We start from the raw sequence: 20,323 nt of genomic DNA, 5'->3' as shown, positions 1-20,323 counted from the left end.
GGGGATTGGGGGTGCTTGGCGGGGCGGCGGCGGGGGGGGCGCCCAAAACTTAGTTACGCCACTGGATCCATGCTTGTTGCCAGGTGTTTCATGCTCATTGCCAGGGGGATTTCTTGCTTTTTGCCAGGAGTTTCATGTTCATTGTCAGAGGCTTACATGCTTGTTGCCAGGGAGTAGGTGATCACAGCATGTTCCCAGTATTCCCAGAATCCGGCACTTCCGGGTAGCACTGTGCATCCTGTGCTCCCCTGATAGATGCTAGAGGTCCAGTAGGCCCTCTACCCTTTGCCCCCTCCAAGGTGGCGGCCATTTTTTACCACTGTGTTGCGCTGTTTGTAGGTGAATTATAACTTCGAACCATCCAAGGCGCAGCCACCGGGGTGATCTACTGCTTTGGGGGACCCCACTACCTGGTAATTGTGAGTCTCTGGGAGGATAGAATGTTTTCTGTTAAGGACAAGCAGCGGCTGAATCTCTATTGTATGACTGTTGGGGTCACTAGCGGGACATAGACTTGTGTGCTGTGGAATTGATCATTAGGCTCCAGCTCCATCCCGCTGGGACTCCTCGTCCTTGTCTCCAGCAGGAAAGGGGTTATAGTCCCCGGAGTGCAGGAGAATCTCTGTGTATTCTCTTGTTTTACCGCTGAGTTCAGAAAGTACAAGAGGAATGAGAAGTTTTTATTTGATACCATTTTATCAGAATATCTGGTCAATCCGCAAGGAAAGACGTGGTCAGAGCAGCACAGAAATAAAACCAATCTTCAGTGATTCTTTGGGGAGTGAGAGGCTGAGAGGAGCTTAAAGCTTGTATTCCATTTAACTGTGGTATCATGTGAGACGAGCGCGCTCCGTGTTCATACATCGCAAGAGAGTTACAGGGGGGCTGTCTCCAGGCTCGCTAAGCCGCACTTTTATATAGCGGAGACCGCAAGCAAAGTGGGGGAAGAGAAGGATGTAAGTGGGGGGTCAAAACATAAATATAAGATATTTGGGTTCCTATCTAAGGAAAACTTCCAATCAAAGCAGCAAGGGGTATGGATAAAAACCGGAACCAGACAGAACCCCGGAACGCCGGACCGGACTGGCTCCATTCATCAATGTCTGTCATTAGGGAGCTTGTAGATTCTGGATCGGTGGGGTGTCTGACTGGGGGTGTCCGTCCGGTGGGACTGCCTGTGACACGTCACCAGGGAGAGGAGGAGGGAGAGAATACAGCCTCCCTGTATGGTCCGGGAGTGTATTAAAAATCGGAACAGTCTGGACCACATGGGGAGGCTGTAATCTCCCCTTCCCCATGTCCCTGGTGAAAGCTGTAACAGGGATCTCCCTGGACAAGACACCCCCGGACAGGAAACCTCCCGGACACTACAAGCTCTGGAATGGAGAGTTTGATGTCTGGTCCGGCGTTCCGGTTATTACTTAGTCCCCAATAAGTTGTGGATTTGGCATGGTCAAGTGCAATTCAGCCATTGTCTCTAAATATATTTGCACCTGGCGGTACTTGCACTGTGTCCTTTTGCCAGTAGCATCCTTGTTTTGGTCAAAAACATTGATTCCTGTTCTCTGACTGCTCACCCCAACATTAATGGTCACATTGGCGCCCCTAGAGATACAATTGTATCTTTTTTCCAACCCATTAATGGTCACATGCATGCAGACATTACACCTGCCCATGAGTGACCACTGGAGAGAAGAGGCCTCATGGAGAACAAAGACAAGCATTGCATTGCTCCGCCCTCTTCCCCTCTGGGACCTGGAGCACTGCACGTCACTGCAGTTCCACCTCTGCATTTAACAATGAGTGCATGCATGAGTAGGTCAGTAGCACTCCTGTGAGAGTATACTGCAGGCTAATGTATACTTATGAAGGCAATCAGCTGGTCTGTTTGTCCCTGTATACTTGCAGAAAGCAGAGATGTTTGCAGAGTAGACCCCCTGGGCGCAATGTAATGGGGTGGGATTTTTTAGACATGTGCGATTTTTGGTTAAAAATGGCCGAATTCGCACGTTTTTCAAAAATCGCACTAGGGTGCGATTCGCGGCGAAAAAATGCGATTTTGGCCGATTTTTGGATATGTCCAAAAATCGCCCCCTATTACATTTTGCCCCATGTGTCTTGGTTTTGGTTTTAATTTCATCATCATGTTTTGGTTTTGTAAACCACCATCAACCGAGTGTGTTGTTGGTTCCGTTTTGGATTTTGGTTGGGTTTAAAAAACAATTTAAAAAAATTGATAATCATTGGTAAATATCCATAAAAACAGGTAAAATCGTGTCAGTTTTGCAATACAAACCCAGAAATTTGGATTTAAAATCTGTATTTCGAACAGTGGGAAGATCCAAACTGGGACTTGGTTCAGAATGAATCTCTTTGGGGATCCGGACCGGATTTTTTTTCTGGTTCACATCCTCAAAATGAAGGTGGTTTGTGATTTCTGGAAAACCGAATTGCTCCCGTCTAAAAGAAAGTTATTCCTCCCCCCCCCCCCCCCCCCAAATAATATATCTTAGACAACCTGCTACATATATCATACCCTCCAACATGACCCATTCCATTAGGTACAAAATGCTCTGTTTCTGGACTTCCCTCTTAATTGATAATTGCAGTCACCTGTGTTGAACTAGTTCAGTGATGATAACGGTCTTCCACCACTGGTGAGGACAATCCTAAATTAAGGAAGAAGTCCAGAAGTAGAGCATTAATGGAATGGGTGCTGCAGTGACAGGAGCCTGGTGCTGCAATGACAGGAGTCTGGTGCTGCAGAGAGCTACTCTCCTGAATCACCCGTCTGTAAACACCCCTAAACATGTGTGGGCCCCTACCACTGTGTACCCCTTGGTGGACCCCTACCACTGTGTCCCCCTGGTGGGACCCTACCACTGTGTTCCCCCAGTGGGACCCTACCACTTTGTCCCCCTGGTGGGACCCAACCACTGTGTCCCCCTGTTGGGACCCTACCACTGTGTTCCCCTGGTGGGACCCTACCACTGTATTCCCCCGGTGGGACACTACCACTGTGTCCCCCAGGTGGGAGCCTACCACTGTGTTCCTCTGGTGGGACCCTACCACTGTGTCCCCCTGGTGTGACCCTACCACTGTGTCCCCCAGGTGGAACCCAACCACTTTGTCCCCCTTGTGGGACCCGACCATTGTGTTCCCCTGGTGGAACCCTACCACTGTGTTCCCCTGGTGGCACCCTACCACTGTGTTTTCCTGGTAAAACCCTACCACTGTGTTCCCCTGGTAAAACCCTACCACTGTGTTCCCCTGGTAAAACCCTACCACTGTGTTCCCCTGGTGCTACCATACCATTGTGTTCCCCTGGTGGGACCCTACCACTGTGTTCCCCTGGTGTGACCCGACCACTGTGTTCCCCTGGTGGAACCCTACAACTGTGTTCCCCTGGTGGAACTCTACCACTGTGTTCCCCTGGTGGGACCCTACCACTGTGTTCCCCTGGTGGCACCCTACTACTGTGTTCCCCTGGTGGAACCCTACCACTGTGTTCCACTGGTGGCACCCTACCACTGTGTTCCCCTGGTGCTACCCTACCATTGTGTTCCCCTGGTGGGACCCTACCACTGTGTTCCCCTGGTGGGAGCCTACCACTGTGTTCACCTGGTGTGACCCGACCACTGTGTCCCCCTGGTGGAACCCTACAACTGTGTTCCCCCGGTGGGACACTACGACTGTGTTCCCCCGGTGGGACCCTACCACTGTGTCCCCCAGGTGGGATACTACCACTGTGTCCCCCAGGTGGGATACTACCACTGTGTTCCCCTGGTGGGACCCTACCACTGCCTTGCCTTGCTGCTGCTATTGTGTAACTTACCGCCCTCATACCATTAATAACCCCAGGCACTTTGTCCACCTCCTCATTTCTGTCATGGCCGCAGGAGCAGATGCCAGTTGTAATGCTGTATTCCTGGGCTTGTTCCTAACCAGTTCTTTCTTTGTCTTGCAGCTCTACATCCAGACCACCACCCTTACTATCTCCATGAATCTTAGTGCCTCGGTGGCTCTGGGGATGCTCTACATGCCCAAGGTTTATATTATCATCTTCCACCCGGAGCTGAATGTGCAGAAACGCAAACGCAGCTTCAAGGCGGTAGTGACAGCAGCCACGATGTCATCGCGTCTATCACACAAACCCAGCGACCGCCCCAATGGGGAAGCCAAGACAGAGCTGTGCGAGAATGTGAATCCAAACAGTGAGTATGGCACTCACCTGGGGCCTCCGTCCGTAGTGCTCAGTAATACCCAATAACCAGCTGCTGCGCGACCAAGAATCAGGCCCTGCCTGCAGTCCATGGCTTACCATCATGTACAGATGGAGCAGAACTCATTGCAGCGAATGTCACAGAATATTTTCAGGTTATTCACAAGTCATTGTTCCATAGATCTGTTATGCGTTCAGGCGTATTGCGCAGTCTGTGCATTATTTTACACTGGTTTGGTTGCAAATGTGAAACATTGTTTCTGTCTGTGCATTGTATCCCCGAAATCAGTGGCATAACAATAGCCCTGCGGTCGCGGGGAGGCACTGAGTAAGTGTGGGTGGAACTATCGATGTGCTGCCAAGACCAGCCTGCCTTACCCCTCTGCTAGCCACCGTCGCTGCCGGGACCCACAGATGTACTTGTCTGCGGTCTCGGCACTCCTCCTGGCTTCTGCTAATGAAAAAGAGCACACACAAAATGTCCGCCCCCTTACAACAGACACTTTTTGAGGATGCTTTAGGAGGTGGTGGCCTCCCTTAGCATCCTCTAAAATGGTCTGCTGTTAGGGGCAGCCATTTTGTGATGGTCATCCTCATCAGCAGGGGCCAGCCAGGAGGAGCGGCGGGATAAGGCAGGGTTGGGGGATGGCATTGCCAAAATGTTTGGTGGGGGGGGGGGGGGTGTTACATTTTATAGTTACACCCCTGCCCTAAATATTTAGACATTTCATTCCAAAAAGATGCACATTTTTAATTTACTGATGATTTAAGGTAGGAAAGTGAAGCTGGCGTTAAGGGGGTAATTCAGGCTTGATCGCTAGGCTGTAAATCTTGCCCCGCCGAAATCGCTGGCCAAATCCCCACAATGCATCTGGCCACACAGTGGAAAAATGATTCGATAGTCGCTGACCATTGGATGATTTTTCCACCCCTCGCGAAGTAAGCCTATACTTACTTATATCCTGCACGGTGATGGCCGAGATGAGGGAAGGCGCTGACTCGTGAGACATCACCCACCCGCCCCAAACAGACTGGGCCATGTCTGCGTTCACGCGTGACCCCCCCAGCGTTTCCTTGGGTGCTCCCACCAGTTCTGTGGGCACACTCATAAAATACTGGATGGACCCCAGCAACTGGCCCCAGCGTATGCACGATTTTGGGAACGCCCAGCAAGTGTAAAACTCACCAGAGGCGTTTGTCAGGGGGTGTGTACATGTGCACCAGTGACTATGTGCATGCGTGACTATGTGCATGCGTGACTATGTGCATGCGTGACTGTGTGCATGCGTGACTATGTGCATGAGTGACTATGTGCATGCGTGACTATGTGCATGAGTGACTATGTGCATGCGTGACTATGTGCACCAGTGACTATGTACATGCGTGACTATGTGCACCAGTGACTATGTGCATGCGTGACTATGTGCACCAGTGACTATGTACATGCGTGACTATGTGCATGCGTGACTATGTGCATGCGTGACTATGTGCATGCGTGACTATGTGCACCAGTGACTATGTACATGCGTGACTATGTGCATGCGTGACTATGTGCATGCGTGACTATGTGCATGCGTGACTATGTGCACCAGTGACTATGTACATGCGTGACTATGTGCATGCGTGACTATGTGCATGCGTGACTATGTGCATGCGTGACTATGTGCACCAGTGACTATGTACATGCGTGACTATGTGCACCAGTGACTATGTGCATGCGTGACTATGTGCACCAGTGACTATGTGCATGCGTGACTATGTGCATGCGTGACTGTGTGCATGCGTGACTATGTGCATGAGTGACTATGTGCATGCGTGACTATGTGCACCAGTGACTATGTACATGCGTGACTATGTGCACCAGTGACTATGTGCATGCGTGACTATGTGCACCAGTGACTATGTACATGCGTGACTATGTGCATGCGTGACTATGTGCATGCGTGACTATGTGCATGCGTGACTATGTGCACCAGTGACTATGTACATGCGTGACTATGTGCATGCGTGACTATGTGCATGCGTGACTATGTGCATGCGTGACTATGTGCACCAGTGACTATGTACATGTGTGACTATGTGCATGCGTGACTATGTGCATGCGTGACTATGTGCATGCGTGACTATGTGCACCAGTGACTATGTACATGCGTGACTATGTGCACCAGTGACTATGTGCATGCGTGACTATGTGCACCAGTGACTATGTACATGCGTGACTATGTGCACCAGTGACTATGTACATGCGTGACTATGTGCACCAGTGACTATGTGCACCAGTGACTATGTGCACCAATGACTATGTGCACCAGTGACTATGTACATGCGTGACTATGTGCATGCGTGACTATGTGCATGCGTGACTATGTGCACCAGTGACTATGTGCACCAGTGACTATGTACATGCGTGACTATGTGCATGCGTGACTATGTGCATGCGTGACTATGTGCATGCGTGACTATGTGCACCAGTGACTATGTACATGTGTGACTATGTGCATGCGTGACTATGTGCATGCGTGACTATGTGCATGCGTGACTATGTGCACCAGTGACTATGTACATGCGTGACTATGTGCACCAGTGACTATGTGCATGCGTGACTATGTGCACCAGTGACTATGTACATGCGTGACTATGTGCACCAGTGACTATGTACATGCGTGACTATGTGCACCAGTGACTATGTGCACCAATGACTATGTGCACCAGTGACTATGTGCATGCGTGACTATGTGCACCAGTGACTATGTGCATGCGTGACTATGTGCATGCGTGACTATGTGCACCAGTGACTATGTGCACCAGTGACTATGTGCACCAGTGACTATGTGCACCAGTGACTATGTACATGCGTGACTATGTGCACCAGTGACTATGTGCACCAGTGACTATGTGCACCAGTGACTATGTACATGCGTGACTATGTGCACCAGTGACTATGTACATGCGTGACTATGTGCACCAGTGACTATGTGCATGCGTGACTATGTACATGCGTGACTATGTGCATGCGCCACCATCAGAGATGGGGTTGAATTCGCTGCGATTTAGAAAGAGTTTCAGATGTGTGTTTGCCATTCCTACAGTGGGGATCTATAACAGGGCCGGACCCATGAGCTGTGCAGCTGTCTGGAATACAGTATTTCTGCAGTGCCATGCTATGATGAGATGGATATGCTGGCCTGCAGCACATTTATACAGGAGCTATACAGATCTGATGCCGTGCAGGACAGCGGCCACCGGGCTTTATGATACTTTGCATTTAGTCACGGAGGATCTGAATAAATCTGCACGTTCCTAGCTGCCGGCAGGTTGGGCTTTACATTGCGCCCATAAGCAAAAGCAGTAAGGATTGAGGATGCATTTATGGAGAGAGTCCCAATGTAACGATAAACTAAATACATTTATTCATATGATAGTGGCATATGTAATACAGACAATCCCAATGTGCATGATCCTCTCCAAAAGGGACACAATGCTCTGTTTCCAGACCTCTCTCTTATGATGACATCACCCATAGTTACCTCCCCTCCTGCATTATGCAGCAGACTCCCTGACATAGCAGCAATCTCCCTCTCTCCCTCATTAGTCTAGCAATCTCCCTCATGTCCCCTAGCCCACATTACACTGTTACATCATAGTTACCTCCCCTCCTGCATTCTGCATGAGACTCCCTGACATAACAGCAATCTCCCTCTCTCCCTCATTAGTCTAGCAATCTCCCTCATGTCACCTAGCCCACATTACACTGTTACATCATAGTTACCTCCCCTCCTGCATTCTGCAGGAGACTCCCTGACATAGCAGCAATCTCCCTCTCTCCCTCATTAGTCTAGCAATCTCCCTCATGTCACCTAGCCCACATTACACTGTTACATCATAATTACCTCCCCTCCAGCATTCTGCAGGAGACTCCCTGACATAGCAGAAATCTCCCTCTCTTCCTCATTAGTCTAGCAATCTCCCCCATGTCACCTAGCCCACATTACACTATTACATTTTGTAGCACAAGATACTCGATGGTCACGCAGCTTGCCCTTTTGGAGAAATATTTATCTAGCGTTTTAATTTGTTTGCAAATGTCCAGTAAACAAGACTCCTCTGCTGGGAAAGGAGCGCTGGAGGCATCGCACTTACCGGCTGCACATTACAGATTGAAGCTATGTAATTGGATCAGTCCTATTCAGCTTTTCACGCCCCGTATTCTAGATGTATTTCTACCAATATGTGTGTGTGTGTGTGTGTGTGTGTGGCTGCACAGTTATTGAAGACAAATTCTCAGGAGGTTTGATCTATATCAAGTTGCAATTTCTGCCTATTATTCCAGGAGATCTTGTGGCCTACCAGTACTCAGACCCACGCTGCGCTCTACACTTGCCATACACACAACACGTTTGGCGGACATGAAAAGCACAGTGGGGTGGCAGGTTGGAGCGTGACCAGCCTACTTTAGGAGAATGGAGTCTTCCTGGCCTAAGTTCTTCGCGTTGCTCAGGCCAGGCGGGGGGAGGCTGATCCGTACAGGCAGAGTTTACAGCCCGGGCTGCCCGTACAGTTCCCAGTGCTCTGCAGATTCATGATGTGATAGAGATTGCTCAGACAGCACGAGTAAATTACATAATGAGACTAGAAAAGCTTCTGCGCGAGGGATCCGGGCCGGCGCTGCAAGGTGAACAGGAATGATCAATAGCAGCGTCGGTGCAATCAGGGAAAACATGAGCGACGCGTAAGGCAGCAAAGTGTTAACGAAAGATCCCACGGCTATAAATAGACGGTGTGAGGTCACTCCAGTTCTGATTCCACCGTTATCTGTCCTAGTTTCTAAATAGGCCGATTCGTTCCCATTTTCTGCTCTCTCTGCTGAAGCTCTTCCTCCTTTGGGAGCGGATTTCTCATCAAACTCGGCGGCTGATGGCTCTAATAATGCCCTCCTGAGTGCGGGGCCTCCGCTTCGCAGGGATAAAACCGCTGTACGGCCTTTCATGTTCCCACCAACACAGGGGCGGCGGCCTCTGGGACACAGTGACCTCTAAAGTCATGAAAGGGCATAGCTAAGGGTTGTACTCCGATGCCTCACAGCTGGGCTCAGGGGAAAACGCCCATTATCTGGGTCAACATGCATACATGTCGACCACTATTGGTCGACATTGACATAGGTCGACACACGCAAAATGTCAGCACAGTAATGGTTGACACATAAAGAAAGCATTTTTCGCGATTTTTCTTTTTCTGTACTCTTTCATATACTTTACCATTTACATGGACTACGAACAGGAACGGTAAGGTGCGCCGAGGGCAGCGGGTAGCGGAGCAAGGGCTGAAACTGGGCTAGCGTAGCAAAGGTACGCTGCGGTACATTCATTGCGGGTCCATGTACTTAAATCTAAATACTGACAACAAAAAAGTGAAAAGACATTGTTGTCCTTTTCACGCGTCAATCGTTTCCATGCCAACCGTTTGCTTATATCAAACTTTTTTCCATGTCAACTGTGTACATGTCGACTTAATTACTTACGACCCTATGATCCCCAACATCTTATGTACAGATGGGGATACAAAAAGCAGCAACGCAGCTCCATTAAATGATTACTGTGTGGGCATGTGATAGGAGTTTGGACCATGCTTCAAAAAGACGGTAAAAAAACAAAAACATCAGTAGAGTAGGCAAGAGAGCATTGAGTGAATAGGGATACATACATAGAATCTGACGGTTGCTATGGACAACTTCCCATCTTAAATAGAGCTCCCATCTTAGTAAATTTACAGCTAAAGGTGCGTACACACGGTACGATTTATGTTCCGTATGATATTGTATAAGATTTCCCAAGGAAAGTCCCAGTGGTCAAAAGCATAAGATTTGTGCTTAAAATAACGTACAATGTGCATAAGATATTATATATGATATGACGTCACAGCTGTACTACACTATACTATCTTATGCTTTCTAGACAGAATTGAGTTGCATGCTCACCCGAGCAGCTCCCTGCCAGACGACCAGCGGGAGCGTGCATCGTACGTCGGATAGTGCGTACACACGGTAAGATATAGTGCACTATCTAGCATGCTATTGGAAACTAGCTAGATAGTGTGCTAGATTTTTGCACTATATCTTACCGTGGGTACGCACCTTAAAAGTCTTCATATACTGCATGTACATTTTGATACAGTGGCGTAACTCCCAGAGACATTGGATGCAATGGCTGCCGGGCTCCAGCTGTCAAAGGGGTCCCAAGAAAGGGGGCTGGTGAACTAGGATAGATCTCTCTCCACTGATTTCTCAGAGATTTGCTATATTGAGCTGCAATAACAGATGAAAGTATTTATACAGTGAGCTGCAGCTTTGCTGCTGTCTTAAAGAAACAAAAGTTGTTTTAAGGAAATGCACTAATTATTATAACAACATTTTTAGGGGGGTTTCAAAGTTTGAAGAGAGATAAACTTGTGAGAGATAATGGTCCTTATTCTGGTTGCTGTGCAAGGCTGCGAATTCCACAGCCTTGCGAGTCCACCAAATGGCGCCGGCTGCCTGCCCCCACCTCGCACGTCAGAGCCCATCAAATGATTTCTTACCTCTGTGAGTGCCCTGTGCAGGAAGTGGGCATCCGCTGACGTCAGCCTCCCGCCCCCCGCACCCATCTCACCGGCCACTTGCATGGGAATGCCCGATGTTTTCATGGGGATGAACATGAAACGCTGTTTGTTCTAATGGGCTCTGCCCCCTGCCGCCGCCCCCACGTTCCCTGCCCGCACTTCTAGGTGTGAGCGGGATAGCGAACAGGCAGCTCACCGTGTCCACCCGCACCCGGCATCTGGACATGCGCAGACACTGAACTTCCCTCCCCTGCGCCTGCACGCAGGGGAGCGTGTAAATCAGAATAGGGGCAAATGTACCATCCTTTTCAAACTCATTTTTTAAACACAGCCTGTAACATGTAACAAAGAAGCTGATTGGCTTAATTTTATATCTTTTTGAGCTGTAGTAAAAAAAAAAACTCACTGCTCCAATCATTACCATATGCAGACAGCAAATATTCCTTATCACCACAATTACCTGCAATAAGGAATCGTTATGCTCCCAGATGTGCCATTTGCAAACGTCAGCACAGGTGCGCGCCTGAGCCACCGGGGGGGCACCACCTTCAGTCTCGTCTCCAGGTGCCTGGTTTGAACTTACGCCACTGTTCTGATGGCAATCTGAAACTTCAGCGTGATTTGCGGAATTATATACAGTGTGTACAGATGGCTGCACATATCCAGACAGCTGGGGTTAAATCCATGTGAGATATTCCCAGCTGTATGTTCATCTAATGAAGATGTAATGCAAAGTGACCCATCTTCCCAAAGGGGGGGAATCCTTGTCTGTGAACCTGTCACACTCCCCTATGTCCTGTGACAGATGACAGTGAGAGCGGGCAGTCCCCAAAGCAAAGAGGCATCTTGTGAGGTCAGCAGCTTGTCCCCTATAGCTCGGTTGGCACTGGAGATGCTCATTACAGGCTAAGTGCTGAGCCGGACTTTCTGGGTGACGGTGATTTGAACATGCCATGCCGGGCGTGGGAAACGCTGACTCAGGGCACTGCCACGCACATTGCCAGCCTACGTACATGTCACACGGAGACACGTTTTACACTTATTGCGTAAATGAAGTCTGCTTGTTAATACAGAGTGTTACTTTGTATCCCGGGGGGGTTCTGCGGCTCGTGCAGAGTTTGATGAGAATTCATGAAGAGTTTTTGCCATTCGAATCCGCACAGGGAATTACATGTCACCTCTTCAGGCAATCTTATCTAGAACCCCCATATAACCTCCAGTAGCATTCATATCTAATTGCATTGCATCAGGACAGTCTTGCAATCTGGTGGGACCAAGGCCGGTGCTAGGGTGTCTGGCACCCCCCTGCAAACTGAAAATTTGCGCCCTCCCTTCCACAGCCCATAAAGAGAAAGCTGGTGCTACAAGCCCACTCAGTCTCTCAGCTCCGCTGTAGGGTCCCCGGCGTCTCTCTCCAGTGATAAGGACAGAGCTTCACAGTGGGATCAGATGGGGACATCTAGTGGCTCCTGATAGTACTGCAGTCAGCAGTAACTCTGGAGCCATCCTCTGCAGACCACTCTCCTCTGCCTCCCCCGACCCTCTCCCTTTCCTACGTGCAGCACATCAGCAGCACGGGTGGGTGTCTCATGTTGCCGACGCGGCTGTCTGTCATGCAGTGTGACAGGCAGTGGCAGCTGGCAGGAGCAGGGTGCAGAGCAGGAAGAGCACCTCTACTGGCCAGCGCCTCCCTGCATTGCATTGCTCGCTGAGTGGGTTCAGCTGGCCCTGGTTGGGACTGCCATGCTATAGAATCCTGTCCTTATGTATCCCTCCTATTATCTCCATAGATACAAGCAGGGCCCTCCTAACTCTATGTTAGTCTGTTACTATCCCGTTTTTTTCCCCACTGTTATTTCCAATTTTAGAGTGCAACAGAATGTGCTGCGCTATATAAGAAACTGTAAATAATGAAATCCATCTCCAGCTGTATATATACTGAGACCTATCTGCCAGCTGCACCTATCTATGCTTATAGTAGGGTTGGCCATCGATCATTGATGGCTTTAAACCATCAACGGTTTAATGCCAATATTAAACAGTTTCACCATCGATGGTGCAGATGCTTTTTCTCCTCTGCCCTGCAGTTGGTGTCGGAACACGTAGCTTAGTTCCGCCTGATGCATCCCACCATACAGCCATACTGTGCAGCACAATGTTACATAACAATGTGTCCACTTAAACCTGTATTTCATTTTTATATATTGACTATGCTTATTATTTGCATCACTATTGCTACAAAAATGCACTGCATGGTCCCCCTGAACACTGGCACTGGCATAGCATGCAGCTGCCGGGGCAACTCAGGCTTTAACCTGGGTGATACCGGTGAGCCGCGCCATGCAAACAATAGCAATTGTAAAGTGTTCAGGGCACCATGAGCAACTTTGTATGTAACATGGCAGAGCTGCTAAAGGTGCCCATACACTAGGGCAACTACTCCGAAGTGAGAAGTTGCCCACAATCCCCCTTGAACCACCCAGGTGACCCCCCCGGGCAGTAGGACTGCATACGATAGACCTGGGGTAGCCAACCCTAGTCCTCGAGAGCTACCAACAGTGCATGCTTTGCAGGTCTCCTCACAGAATCACAAGTGAGCTAATAAGCTCCATCTGTGGATCCTTTAAAATGTGTCAGTAATTAATGAGTGCAGCTGTGCAGCAGCTAGGTTGTCTGTAAAATGTGAACTGTTGGTAGCTCTCATAGGCTAGGGTTGGCTACCACTGCGATAGACCATAAGCAGCCCTTTTACATGATGCATCATATGTGATCCCAGCCACGCGTGCCGGAGGCTTGGCAATGCGATATATCTAGAGTGCAGCACATGCAATCTGTAAGCTCTGATGCGATGGTCACGGGAGCACGCGTCACATCGGATTTGATGTCAGACACATGCGATTTCTACACCCATCATCCGATTTCTCCCTGGAATCGGATGAAAAGTGACCAAACAGCCACTTAATCGCCATAGTGTATGGGCACCATAAGGAGGAACCAGGATGGGTGTTTGAGAATACAGTAGATCCTCCTAGTAGAGCACTGTGTTGTGTTGTCCTCTGGTGGAGGACATTGTTATGTCTTACCCTGTAGTAGGACACTGTGTATTATACCATGGTTGAGTGTCGTCTTATGTCTTCTCATCTACTGGAGTGTGGTGTCGTTATTAAGTGGTGCAATGTGTTGTTTCTCCTGTTCTCTAATGGACAAGGATCCTGTGTTTTGTCCTGCACTCTATGTGGCCCTACACCTCATTCTCTTATGGACCATGACACTGTGCCTGTCCGGTAACGAAGCATCGTGCTGTCCCCCTGTCATGAACCATGGTGGTTATGGAGCAGCATTGTGGCTGTGCACGCTATACTTTCAGAGCAGATTGCGGTTTGGCCTCCTGTACCACGTTCCTGCACCCATGCTCATATCTATGCTGATATATTCTTGATGTGGACACATTCCGATGGTTTCCACCAGCAGAACCCTGAGAGTTCTGCAAGCTGGGAGCAGATCAAATACAAACATGAAATAAATAAGTAGAAGTAAGAAATATAAATAAGTGATGTGAAGGTTCTGTGATCTGTACGCCTGGCTGTACATAAAACATGTGCCGTTTCCATGACTACGCCCTACGTAGGCCAAAGCAAAGGATGAGATTGGGAGTGGGGTCTCCATCGCTGGGACCTTATTACTGGTGACCTGCAAGTGGCATCCACCCTACTGTACAACCACAGCGGCAGGCTCTCTACAACAACCCGACTGATGCAAAGGCTTCGGTAGGAGGCCGATCGGTATTGTTCAACGTCTAGTCAGAAACCAGAAGGTAAAGCCCAGGACAAGTAAATTAGATGCAGAAGATGTCACATAGTTGAGTATTTATTTGAAAGCCACCATCACTGAGAATATAAGGGATTCCAGTAAGTCAGTACAATATTGGGCTTTGGAGTGCGTTGTGAATATCTGAGATGCCCTAATTGCCCCAAGTGTGAGCGGCAGTCTATGGGGGGCATAAAGCAGGTTTTACTAATGTTGGTGGAAATGCTCCATCGTGGGAAGGCTGGACCTCTTTCATTAGCTCTTGTCTCCAAAACACTACGCATCAGTTTAGCGTTGGCCATACCCAGCAGCCCAACCGTTCCCTTCACGCCGCTATGCATCAGTTGACCATTGTCCGTCCCCAATAGCCCCACCATTCTTAAATAGCCCCACCATTCCCTTCATGCTACTATACATCAGTTGCATATTGACCTTTCCCAGATAGCCTAACCATTCCCTTCTAGCTACTACACCAGTTGAGTATTGACCTTTCCCAAAAAGCCCCACCATTACCTTCACTCCACAATACATTGGACATCCTAAGTAGCTCCACCATTCCCAGAAAGCTCCACCATTCCCTTCACGTTACTCTACCAGTTGAGCGTTGGCCATCTCCAGCAGCAGCACCATTCCCAGAAAGGAGTTATTGGCCTATGGTATTTAACAGCACAGAGAATAGTTGAGCCATTCTATAGGGTCAGGCATTTAGTTGAATATCTGGGGAGAAAGGTGTTTAAAATAAAGGGAGGCTTTTAGCTCTTCACTACTACCTATAATGACACATTTCTGACACCCGCCATGGTGCTTGGTAGTATTTTCTGCCACTTAATATCGTGATGAGCTACAGATGTGTCTCCGGTACGTTACTGCCACTGCAGTCCCCATTAGTGTAATTTGTTATGACAATCACATTTAGATGTTGTGTAACATCGTAGTGTTTTTTTTTTTTCTTTTCTTTTTTTCTCTTGATAATATCTTTTGCGGAGAATACAAAAGCAATCAAACAGACATTAACATAAGTGTGAGGGCCCATACGCAGCTTTGATTTCGTTTTGCTAATTGAGAAAAAAAAATTCAAGGAAAATCTTTCATATGAGACATCAGTAAGAAACCTCTGATATTAAGGGGCTGATATAAGGTGAAAGCAGAGTGATGAGAGAGAGAGAGAAGAGGGGGAGCAATGAGATAAATGAATAATAACAGCTGAGGTCTAAGGGTCAATTTGTACATTGATGTGTCAGTTAGCCTAGGAGTGAGGCAAACCTTTACACAGTGGCATACAGTAGCTAGAATTTGAGCAAAATAATTTTTTTTAACAACATGCTCGTTGCCAGGGGTTGCATGCTCATTGCCTGGAGTATCTTGCTTGTTGCCAGGAGTTACATGCTCATAACTAGGCGGTTACATGGGCACAAAGGGCCTTATTCTAGTTCATTCTTTCTGACAAAATCCTTCTTAGATGGACAAAATCATGTGCACTGCAGGTGGGGCAGATGTTACTTGTGCAGAGAGAATTAGATTTGGGTGGGGTTTTACTTCAAAGTGAGATCTATATTGCAGTGTAAAAATAAAGCAGCCAGTATGTACCCTGCACAGAAACAAAATAACTCACCCAAATCTAATTCTCTCTGCACATTTTACATCTGCCCCACCTGCAGTGCACATGGTTTTGTCTAAGAAGGATTTTGTCAGAAAGATTGAACTAGAATAAGGCCCTAAGTGACAGCGCTCCTGAAATCTGTGATGCGCCCAGTAGGACCTCTATCATCTGTCTCTTCCACGTAGGCTTCCATTTTTGGAGGGTCGTTTTACCAGATTCCATGTGGACAGCAAAACAGGGCCGCGAATGTTTGGAGACCAGCGATTAGGTAAATTCCGCCATGCTAGAGTGTTTTCCCGCCCCTTTGCACAGTCATTGGAACAGGGGGAAATCCGCTCAGGAACACTCACATAGATTTCTTCCCCGTGTGCAGCTGCTGAGTAAGTCGGCGCTGCGATGGCCGTGGGGAGAGCGGGGCCACTGATGGCGTCAGCGTCCCTCCCTTCCAACGGCCGCTCCCGCTTGGTTTGTCGATGGCGCTCTACTGCTTACAAACTCTGGCTAGCTGTCCATCACCTTGCAAACGGACAGTGATAGCTAGTCATCGCTGGCTTCGTTCGCAGGGGGACCCTGTGCATGCGCTCAGCATACCGTGCTCATGCACGGTCATTTCATAATGATGAGTAGGTCTGAATCGGGCCCTTTATCTCTTCCCCCTTTTCTTTTGCCAAGCTCTGATAAGTCTCCCCCAGAGTCCCATAGGTGGGAGACAGCACAGAAATCGTCCTGGAAGCTGACGTGGCAGCCAGTAGAGAGTGGTCATTATCAGAGTGACAATGTTCTCGATTCCTCCATCGCGACAATCCGTCCAATCATCTTTATCATCCCTGTAATGGGGGGCGCTCACTTTTGCTTATTTTTTAAGCAAATCAGTAGATGATGACTATACTGAGAATCAGCAGAAAAGCAATCTTAGTGGGACTGTGTGATCCAGTCACATAGCCGTTGCCTAGAGCGACAACACTGTACCATAATATACATGAAACACATCCGCTTCCCTTATTCGCGTGGCTAATCATTTAAGTCTACCTAGTCATACAATCCCCTCGCCCCACATGCAGGTCGCAGTGCCACGCCGGCGGGACATTTGTACAGACTGTGCATAGCCCAGGACCGGCTGCGATAGAAACAGACTGATCGGGGCGGAGCTGAGGTCACATGACTTCCCTCAAACACCTGGGCACGCCTGCATTTTTCTTGACACTCCCAGAAAACATCCGGCCACCACCCATAAACGCCAGCTTCCTGTCAATCAACTTGCGTATGGCCAGCGATAAAGCAAATTTAGCAGGTTTTTATCGCAGGACGGCCCTACACATGCGTGCTATTGGGACATACGCATGCACAGTCTGTTGTTATCACGGTCTGCAGATTCACAGCCGTGCAATCAGCTCTGAATAACCCCCATTGTGTTGAGTCACATGTGAGCGTTTTCCTAAATATCAGCTTTGTCCTCCGTAGAAGCTCTCAGCCCTGCAAAAATAATTTGCTCCGTTCAGTTCCAACTTGAAGCTTATTGTCCACTAATGGTGCCCATACACGTTACAATTATTGTATACAATATCGCATCTCGGTTTTGCGATGAGATGAGATCTAGTACAAAAAGTATGTGCTGCACATATTTTGTACTAGATCTCATCTTATCGCAAAACCGAGATGCGATATTGTATACAATAATTGTAACGTGTATGGGCACCTTATCAGACATTTAGCTGCGATCTCAATCTGCATCTCCCCTGCCAGGCCGGAGATTCAGCATTTACAGAACAATGTAGATGGGAACCCCCCGGAATCCTGGCAGCGTCTCCCCCACCTGTGCAGCTCTGCCTCCTTGTGGGAGTCAGTAAGTGATCCAGGAGAATGAATGGCAGCTAATGGGTGCTGTAATTGTCACTCATGGGCTGGGAGTGGCTGCATTTGACAGCTCGGCTCCCCTGGGACGTGGAGAGGCTGCTGGAGCTGATAAGTAATGCGGCCATTAGTGTTTATATAGTTTGAGCTTGCTGAGAGAAAGCAGAATAAAAGTATCAGAAATTACACCGTACAGTAAATCTCTTCCACTGCACAATGGGAATGGGCTGAGGCGGGGGGGGGGGGGGGGGGGGGGGGGGGGGGGGTGGCACCTGCAAAGTACAGGCCTGGTGCCACCTCACATTCTCCCCATATGTAATCATTAGGGCAGCTTATATATATGTATATGTTATTGTGGTACAGAACATGTTTTCTCTTCATGTCTGTGCTTTCCAGCCATGTATTGCAATAATCGGGCAGAGTGCTCTGGAATATGGCGCTGTATTGGATACCGTGGTATCCAGTGTGAAGCTTTGTGCAATGAAAGCAAACAGTTCTGTCTGGTAAAAAGAAGACAAGGCTGAGAGGCACAGACAGAGGCCAGGGTTGGGGTCATTCAGTCGACCCCAACTAGGTCGACAGTCCTTAGGTTGGGTCCCCTTTGGGTCAACATACAGCAAGGTCGATAGGGGTATAGGTCGACATTGGTCAAGGTCAACAGGGGTCTAGGTCGACATGGGTGTAGGCCGACACATGTGTTAGGTCGACATGGGTTAGGTCAACAGTCAAAAGGTTGACATGTGTTTTTTTTACGGTTTTCCACCCGAATGTCGACACAGTTGACATGGACACTATTTAAAATCCCGCTGCACTTGGCACACTATTCTATTCTTGGCCTAAACTTTGGCCCTCCAGTTGTTGTTGAACTACACATCCCAGCATGCCCTGCAACAGTTTTAGCATGACCAAATAGCAATACTGTAGCAGGGCATGCTGGGATGTGTAGTAGAACAACAGCTGCAGTGACATAAGTTCCTCATGCGTGCCCTGAGCAGACGTCTCTGGTGTGTTTATCCGTCACGGTTGGCCGTGACCGTTTCTGATGTGTGTACTAGAATTAGTGTAATCCGCTCTGTATTTACCATATGAGCACAGGAGACGCGCCTCGAGCGCCATGACTGAATTGGTTTTATGTATAATTCTCTTCCTCTAACACGTGCACTGGGATATTGTCGGTGACTTGTTCGCCCTGCCGAATTCCCTCAGCACCCCCCTAATTAGGGCATGGAATGCAGGTGTCCGTGAACAAAATGTAGTGCAAAATGTCCCAGATACGGCGCCGTGCAATATAAATATAACTAAAAGGGTCGGACATGTCCTAATGGGTCTCCCTGCCAAACTGTGTGACGTTCAGATGGCTTTAAATAGGGGTCATACTTGCCTACTCTACTAGAAGTTCTGGAAGACTTCCCATTTTAACTAGTCCTCCACACCCCCAGCAGAGTAAGTGGATCACCCATCTCCCATGTCTAGTGTGTCTCCAACATGTTTTTAACGAGTGAAACTACATCGCTTTCTCTCTCACACATGCACAAACACACAGGCAATCACAAGGTAGCAGACTAGCTTTCGCAACATTTACTTCGAGCTATATACTAGTATATAAAAAATAAATATGGCACACTATGGGAGCCTATTGTCTGACCAATAAACTCCGACATTGGCCCCATTGCCTTACTCCATTCTTTATGCCTATGGAACCATTGCCTCAGGAAAGGGATCTTTTTTGAGCCCTCTCCTGCAGCCTCCAGCCAGCTTTTGGTTACTGCACACAGTGCACATCTGCAGTGTCAGATTCTCCGATGTGATGAGTCTTCTTGCAACCTCCGTCCCTGTGCGTTACACTTAGTACATAGCTGTTTAGTTTTTGTTACAAATAAAAAAACGTCCCCATATTAGCGGCACTGCTGCTTCCCCAACTCTATATAGAGACTGTGGGGGGAAATTTACTAAGCTGGGAGTTCTGTGAAACATGGGCTGTTGCTATGGGCAACCAATCAGAAAATACTGAGAGAACGCTTCCCCTAAAGGGAGGTAAGTACAGAGGATGCAACCAACACTTGCTAAATCCTGTGCAATCAATTCTATCATTAAAATTCATGACCTGTCATTAAAAAACCCTTTTAACTACTGTAAAATAGCGCGGCATTAATATTTTATCAATACACGTTATGCATTTTGCAGTCAGATTTACATTTGTATCCCTTACATTTTACTATCACGTCTTTCTAATTGCAAGGATTTGGGCT

General features: G+C 48.3%; 1 protein-coding gene across 1 annotated transcript in view; it reads left to right on the top strand.

Annotated features, from left to right (window-relative positions):
- The window catches only part of GRM7 (glutamate metabotropic receptor 7), a 345,665-nt gene that overhangs the window by 305,391 nt on the left and 19,951 nt on the right, over positions 1-20,323 (top strand). The window contains exon 9 of the mRNA XM_083155738.1: positions 3,968-4,214. Within this exon, the coding sequence (XP_083011864.1) occupies positions 3,968-4,214 (247 nt within the window). The remainder of the gene's footprint in view (positions 1-3,967; positions 4,215-20,323) is intronic.

Source organism: Crinia signifera, chromosome 8 (assembly GCF_055691185.1).
Source record: "Crinia signifera chromosome 8, ASM5569118v1, whole genome shotgun sequence".
Lineage (NCBI taxonomy): Eukaryota > Metazoa > Chordata > Amphibia > Anura > Myobatrachidae > Crinia > Crinia signifera.
This window is presented reverse-complemented; position numbering and strand designations above follow the sequence as displayed.